Source organism: Echinops telfairi, unplaced genomic scaffold (assembly GCF_000313985.2).
Source record: "Echinops telfairi isolate 266 unplaced genomic scaffold, ASM31398v2 ScPeMD7_2;HRSCAF=8, whole genome shotgun sequence".
NCBI classification, from domain to species: Eukaryota; Metazoa; Chordata; class Mammalia; order Afrosoricida; family Tenrecidae; genus Echinops; species Echinops telfairi.
Genome location: NW_022103898.1, coordinates 62,187,336 through 62,195,619, shown reverse-complemented (window position 1 = coordinate 62,195,619; position 8,284 = coordinate 62,187,336). Strand labels below are relative to the sequence as shown.

The window sequence follows — 8,284 nt, the reverse complement described above, 5'->3', positions numbered from 1 at the left end:
ACAGTGTAAGACATAAAAAAATAATAATAATTTATAAATTATCAAGGGTTTATGAGGGACAGGGTGGCAGGGAGGGAGGAGGAAAATGAGCTGATATCAAGGGCTCAAGTAGAAAGCAGATGTTTTGAGAATGATGATGGCAAATGTACAAATGTGCTTGACACATGGACGGATGGATGTATGGATTGTGATAAGAGTTGTACGAGCCCCCAATAAAATGATTTTTAAGAAAGTTTCTCGATCACTGTAGTTGTGCCCTTAAATAAATTTTCTATTAGTGTTCTTGCTTCAATAGGGTTTGAGGCTTGTTGGTGTAGTTGTATGTATGATAAGAAGGGAGGAAAATTGTTCTGCAGCCTTTGATAAGGTCTTAATCTTTTAGGGAGTCTGTGTCCCTGGATCCTGACCCTTTCCAGGGAGTTTAGAGCTGTTCCTCCTTTTTTTTAGGTGAGCTAGGACAACTGGTTGGAGTTAGAAGTCAGAGTTTTTTCTCTTTTCCCATGTGAGTGAAAGGCTACTGGAGACTGGAGTTGGATGTTTTCCTTCCTTCCTTATCAGTTAGAGTTTGGTAAAATCCAACTAGGTTAGGCTCTTGGAGTCAGGTTTGTTATGAACAAAAAAATCTGGGCACATTTTAAAATGGTTGCTTTTCTTTCTCCTTGCCAGAACAGGAAAATATTTTTCTTAGAGCAGCACAATAAGACCCTGTTGGGGCTTCAGGAGGGAAAACTTCAAGAAAATCTGGGGCCTCCCTGCAACTAGACCGTCCTTCCAAGATTAAACTAATCTACACTGAGCTTGCAGCAGTTTTATGTTAAAGTGGTCCTAACAGTACTTGTTACTGAATCCAGCATTGCATTTTTCTTTAACATTTTCTCCAGTTTTCAAGGCAGCAGTTTGCACTGTGACCTCAGTTCTCTTGGGGATCTTTTGATATCCTGTTTGCTTAGGGTTTTTCTTGTGAGGATGCAAGCTCGTTACATGTTGGACCAGAAAATGGAAGTCCTTTTGATTGTGTTTTAAGTCGATAGAATGACTAAATATATATTAATATATGTTAATATATTTAGTATTGACTTTTCAATACAAAAGGTATAAAATGGTTTATCATTTTTGCTGTTATATTTAGTCATGTATTCTGAAAACATCTTGAACTTGAGTCATTTGTTTCATTGGAATTGCTCTAAATTCTTAAATTTTGATTCTATTAGCTAGTCTAGTAAATGGATTAGAGTTAAAACTTATGACTCAGAAATGACTTGATGGCAGTGAATTTGGGTTTTATATGCAGATATTCATTAAAATTTGGAGCCTTCTTAAAATTAGTTTTTAATACATTATTTTTAAAAACTTTACTCTTATTTCAAGTTTACTTTTTATAATTTTCACATTTGTTAATCCTCTAGTGTTCTATTAACCTGTTTTCCAGTTTTCAAAACATATACCCCTCTATCGAATTACCTATTCAGTAACTGTGAATAATGTATTTGTGTTTTAAATTTGAAGACAAGCTAATATCTAAAAGCACAAATTGTGTATTATATTATGGAGTCCCAGGAAGGTGCAAGCGGTTAAAGCATTTATCTTCTATTCAATTTTGAAGTTTTGAGTCCAACCAGAGAACTTCTGAAAAGGCCAGGTGAGCCACTTCCCAAAGAGCAGCAACCATTGCAGCTTCTGTGGAACTCACATAAGGTTGCCATCAGTTAGAATCAACAGGAATTGCTTTGTGGGGTAGCAGTGATAGAATGGTAGCAGTGGTAGAATTCTTGCCTTCTTTTCAGGAGACCTGGGTGTGATTATTGCCCAGTATAACCAATGTGCAGCTGCCCCCTACCTATCACTGAGGCTTATGTGTTGCTATGATGCTGAACAGGTTTCAGCGGAGCTTCCAGACTAATGTAAAGAAGGAGGAGAAACTAGGCAATCTGGAACTAAAATATCAGCCTGTGGAAATCCTGGGACTCACAGTGGTCCGATTTGTTGTGCATGACATCATCATGAGGTGGGGCAAACTCAATGGCAACCAACAATATCAGGTTAGAAATAACATTCTCTGTGATTTCCAAGTAGCATTTGACAGGTTTCTATTGCTACCTTGGATTTTTATACATCATGTTAAATTTTCTGTAATACAAACCATTTTTTAAGGCATAAAACTTAAAATTTGAAGATTTAAGAAATTGCATTTATCTAGGAAATTGAGTTGAACATTCTTCGGTAGAATAGTATTTTCGTATTAAAATAAAATTATAAAATGTCAATTATTTCTGAATTATGACTTTGTTAAAGTATGTCCTGCGCACGAAACAAATGATATTAAGTCAGAAAGTATTGCTACAAATCATAAAAACCCGTATTAAACAAAAAGTACAAAATGTGAAGCTATTCTTTCTTTTGACATTCCCTCCATGTATGACTGATTGTATACTTTTGAAGGTGGTATTTTCATCTCTCTAACCCTTAGATTCCCAAACTTAATTGGCCTACTTATTCTCTCTTTTAAAAATATTATTCAGCTCCTACCCACCCCTGGCTATTAAAAGCTTTTGTACTATACTGTAGCAAATAATCTAGGATAAAGTATAGGTAACTGCTTTTGTGGGTCCCCCACCCTTAGGTTGCTCCAGCATGCCCCCGGGGGGCAGTATTATCCATTTTGGGAAACACTGCTCTAATCCTTCTCCCTGCAAATTCTGTACTCTTAAGTTTATACCATGTCATACATCCTTGAATGACTCAAATCCTGTTCCTTTTACATGTTCTTTGAGTTTGGTGCACAAATTGGAATCTAAAGGGGCAAGATCAGAGAAGTGTGGGTAGATGGTGTATGATTTCCCAAATACTGATAGGACAACCCTAGTCACTGTTGAAGAATGATCAAGGTGTTGTCATGATGAATAAGAATCCAGCTTTTTGAAAACTTACTTCCAATAAGTGCCTTTGATAGCCTGTGTCCTTTAAGAAAATCTATCAAGATGATCCCTTTGGAATTCCCCCCAAACAGCCACATAACCTTTGGAGCTGGCCTTTTTACCTTGAATTTCACTGGCCTTGTAGATCCCCGTCAGACGCCCCTGATTTAATTGGGCCTTGCTCTGGGTCATCTTGGTAAACCCAAGACTGGCCCCCAGTTACCATTCATTCTGTAAAATAATCATCCTTAGCTTTGATCTTGCTTTAAAAAAAAACAAACAAACCTGATGGAAGGATCCCTTCTTTAAGCTAGCTAGTCTTGCACAATGCTTTTGGCAACCATTGAGCTGAAAACTTGCTGAGGCCAATATACTCCCTTAAAATTGAACATGCCAAACTAGCCCAATATGTACAACGTAAAAGACCAAAATTAAGTAAAAGCATAGCACTTGACTTGAACAACCATTATCTTACCAAAGCCCAACCCAGTCCATTACTGTCAAGATGATTATAACTCATCGACCCTATAAGACAGAGTAGAACTGTTGCACAGACTTTCTGTGGTTGAAAAAATATATATTTTGAAACACCAAATAAACCTTTATTGCAGGCACAATTCAGTGACACTGACCACATCCTTTGAGCTATTCACACTTCTTATAAATTATAGATCAGATGTTTTTTAGCATCCCTCCCCAAAGTTAATTTTCTTTGGTATTAAAATTATTTGCTCTAAATTTGACTATAACTGTTAACGGGGCCTGATGGTGTAGTGGTCATGCATTGGGCTGTGATCTTTAAGATCCGTAGTTCAAAACCACCAACCTCTTCTCGGGAGCAAGGTGTGGCTTTCTACTCCCATAAAGAGTTACAGTCACAGAAACTCTCAGAGGCACTTCTACGTTGTCCTACAGGATAAGTTGACATCAACTCAATAGCAATGAGTTTTGGGTTTTATTAATGATTAGCAACTATTATTGTTAAAATAGGTATTTGTGCTACTTATTAGGGTGAATTCCATACAAAACTTAGAAGAGAAGCATTTATCTTCAGGACAGATATTTAAGAATTTTTTGCTAACACCACTTTTGAGTCTTTGAACTTCTCTTAATTTCCATTTGAGTTCTTAAATTCTCATCTCTCATGATTGTCATAGTTACAGTGATTTTTGAACTTTGTAAGTACACAGTGCAGTCATTTTGAACTATTAATCTTTGTCTTTGTTAAGAAATGTTCATTATTATCTTCAGTTATTTAAACAAGTAGATTCTGTTGGAGTTAAGGCAGCAAGAAAGTTAGTACTTTTGCTACTTTTCATTATTGGAATTTTAACTATTGAGTTAGGAGCCCTGGTGGCATAATGCGTTATGAGTTAGTCTGCTAACCACCCACGAGCCCGCACTTTGAAACAACCAGCTGTTCCTCGACACCATTGCTTCTCTACCTTCCTCACGCCGCGATTCTTTCATGTAGTTTCTCAGGTTGTGGTGACCCCCAACCATCACATTATTTTCGTTGCTACTTCAGAACTGTCATTTTGCTACTGTTAAGAATCGGGCGACCCCTCTGAAAGGGTTGTTCCACTGGCACAGGGGTGGCTAGCCACAGGTTGAGAACCGCTGCTTTCCACTGTAGTCTACATAAAGAAGGCTTTCTGCTGCCATAAAGATTTACAGCCTTGGAATCCCAAAGGGGCAGTCCTGCCTTGTCCTGTAGGGTCACTGTGCGTGAGACTTGACTTGATGGCAGTGAGTGTGAAAAGTTTTTTGTTACTTTAGGTTTGCATTTATTAATCATATTAAGAATATATTGGGTAATTGTATTTTATACCAAAACCTCAGTTCACACACACGTCCATTGAGTTGATTCTGACTCATAGTGACCCTGTAGTTCAGGATAGAACTATCTTGAACTCTGGGTTTCCGAGACTGTAAATTATGAGGGGATAGAAAGCTTCATCTTTCTCCCTGGGGAATAGCTGGAGATTTTGAACTTTGCCCTGTGGTTAGCAACCCCACATATATAACCCACTATTCGCAGGAATAAACATTTTAAATTAAATGGGATGAGCAGCTACCTAAAATGACTTACGCCCATCTATCACCCATACACATAAAAATTTGGAGGGCAGGGATTTGAAGTAGAATGAATGAATCGGAATTAATGAGCGATTTCTGGAATTAAGAGAACATTATTTAATATTATATATATGCCAAATTTGAGCTGAAATTTGGTCCACTCATTTCTATTCACTGTATTTCCTAATATGTGAAGAAGGTCTGGTGGTTAATTTTAATTGGAAAGAGTAAAAGTTAGATGGGAAGAACTTTTCATATTTCATGAATTCTATGGCTACGAGTTGGAATTAACTTGATGGCAATGAGTTTGATTTGTTTTTATCTCTAAAAGTATATGTGCCTGTCTAACCCTATTTGAATTTATAAAAGGAAGACTTGTTGGTATAAAAAATGCCTTTTTTGTTTTTAAGAAAATGTATCATGTATTTTTGCTGCTGTTTTTAATATATGTATGTTTTATATATGCATGTTAGTAATTTTGACGGCTTTTGGATAATTCCACTCTAGAGGGAGAACTGGTGGGCGGTCCTTCCTGTGACACGACTCTTGAGTGACAGTTCTATTTGATTGCCTCCAGTACTGTGAGGAAAGGACACGACTCTATGGTGAGGACTGATGGACATACATTATCTGAGAAAAGAAACTACCAGGTAAGAACCTCAGCTCCCACCTTCCTTTATTTTCTTGGTCATATAGCTATATCTAACTATTTAATGTGATATTTAACCAGAGTCTAAGTGGATTGAATATACCTGAATTAAAAAATTTAAGGTTTTAATTAAAATAATTTAGATTTTATAATTGGGTTCAAAGCTATAATTTCATCAGACCGTGTTGATTGCTTTTATACTTATTACTCTAAGGCTACCCCCACAATCTTGGTCTCTTTTCTAGGTAATAGAATATCACAGAAATACAGGGAAAACTGGGTAGAATTTAGAATAGAAATGAGAAACTCAGTTCCTCAGAGACCCTCACTCTGTTAAATTATAAGCTGATCGCTTGCTGTCCTTAAAATGCTAGATTCTTGTTTTCTTCCTATTGAGTAGGTTAATACCCATTCCTCATACTGAAAGTACAGCTGATGTGATATTTGTATTTCTATGTGAGCCTTTCAATTATATTTAATTTTTAACAGTGCTATTTAATAGTGGTTCTTATAAAAATAACATTTTGAATTTAGTTTTTCAAAGAGAAATCTGATTTATTTTATAATGATCCATTAAATGATATCATGATTCAGAATTTAGAGTTGTTTAAAATTCAACTACAAATAAACTTTTAGATTTCCTTTACAGTTAATGTATTTAACCTTCCTCTCTCCCTTCTCCTTACCAGTTTTATTCTCTTTATGCTTATAAAAACTATTGTGAGAATAGCAGCTTTGATTAATTATTTACTTATAATTAATCAGGTAAAACAGCTAGCAATTTAGAAAATTGCAAGTGGGCCTTCGTATTGCAAAAGACCCTTTATCTTAACACCTAGGTTCTGATTCAGGCTCTGTTTCTAATAAATAGTATTACATTTAGCTTTTTGGAGCATTTCAGATCATTTGATGTCTGAGGCTTTTTGCCATATCTTCATGATTTTAATAAACCAGAATCAGCTGGGTCTGAGACTACACTGTAACAGTTTTCCTTGTAACTTTTTCTCATGTGTGTTGACCTCACAGACTTGACCAATATGACCTTTGGTATTTATTTGACCTTGCTATAGTTCCTCTTGCCTTGAAACCACTTCTCATTACTTTTACTCATAGTAAGCTTTGTTCACACTCTTGGTCTGTTGCAGTTTTTTTAGGATCTGCTTAAATTATTTTAAGAGTATGATGATTCAAGGTTATGCATCTTTTGAGTGCCCATGATCCAGTTTGTAAAATCCTAAGTATAGACGTTTTGTGTGATTATACAATATAATTAACCTATCTGATGGGATCGTGTTAATATAGGATTCAAAATTTACACAAGAAAGGAAAAGTTATTATATTGACTCATGCAGAGATTTGTGTAACCCTGTCCATTCTATTCTAAAAAGATTCCATTGTACCAGAAACATTGTTCATTTAAAAAAAAATCAGATTTTTAAGCATATTTGAAAAAATGCATTTTCTAATATGTTTCCTTTTCCCTTTAGTTGTTATGTAATGTCACCTTTGATACATTTTTGACATATACTTGGAAACAGTTGTTTAAATCTGAATTATAAAATCCAATTTGAATTATCTGAAAAGCATACATGTAGAAATATAATTTCCTCTTTGGTGCTGTGATGGCTGTAGAGTGTATTGGAAATTCAAAGGAGTATTAAGTAAATCACCAAAGCAAAATGAGTATTTGCATTGGCAACTTTATTTTTAATGTTGTAGTAGCTGCTAAGAGTTTGTATATGCTCAGATGAAATTATTTGGCTATTTTTGGTTGTGGAATATTAGTCATGATTTTTCATGAGCAAATTAGCCTTGTTTTATATCCAAGTTTTTTCCATACCTTTGAGGAATTTTTTTATTTGGAGGGCACCTGGTGTCCATATAGTGAGTGATACCGTATATACTCATATATATAAGTTTTCCAGCACATTTTTAATGCAGGTTTTCTGGTAATATTAGGTGCCTAGGCTGATATTCAGGTCAGCTTATACTCGAATATATATATGGTAACTAGCAATAGGTTAGAATTCCAGAGCTTAACAAGAAAGAAAATAGTCCCCTAATTTTAATTTCTCAATTTTTATAGACCTGAGATAGAACCTTATGAAGTTAATATAGGAAAGTGTATTCCCTTGCTTATGACTTTCAAATGAGCAGTGATTGACATTGGATTTTCCAGTGGTGTCTTCTTTTTGTGTTTTATTATCGTCTATAAATATAACTCCACTTAACGCTGGTGCAGGATTAGACAGTGTCTCATTCTTTTGTATATAGGGTCACGATGAGTTGGGGACATCTTGACGCCATTTAACAACAGGTATATTTCACTAAAACTTTAGCCAAGTGTGGAAGCCCAAACCAGCCTTACTCTTCAAGTGGCTTTCCCTCTCATGTAATAACAGCCACGGTCCTAAATTTACACTAAAGTCTTTCCACAGTCTGGCCTTTGCCTGGGCTTAACCTGTCCAGTTCTCTCTCGGGCTACTCCCAATGGTGGTGTTTTTCCATTCTGTGGTATAACACTGCTTCTAATCTTCCTACTGTGGTTTTCACGCCTTTTTTCCTATGTTTTGGTCAGTTCTTCTTGTTGGAATACTTCACCTTTGCTCACACAGTTCAAGAATTTTTTTTTTGAACTAGA

The 8,284-nt window shown here is 35.7% G+C and overlaps 1 protein-coding gene across 4 annotated transcripts in view; it reads left to right on the top strand.

Annotated features, from left to right (window-relative positions):
• Positions 1–8,284, top strand: part of CNOT2 (CCR4-NOT transcription complex subunit 2) — a 154,815-nt gene that overhangs the window by 55,640 nt on the left and 90,891 nt on the right. For 2 of the 4 annotated variants that reach the window (XM_045289821.1, XM_004700451.2), the window contains exon 2: positions 5,502–5,644. Coding sequence is in view for 3 of the 4 variants with exons in the window: in XM_004700451.2 (XP_004700508.1) it covers positions 5,597–5,644 (48 nt within the window). In the remaining variant the exon portion in view is untranslated. The remainder of the gene's footprint in view (positions 1–5,501; positions 5,645–8,284) is intronic. The other 2 variants (XM_045289807.1, XM_045289803.1) reach the window with 1 other exon arrangement.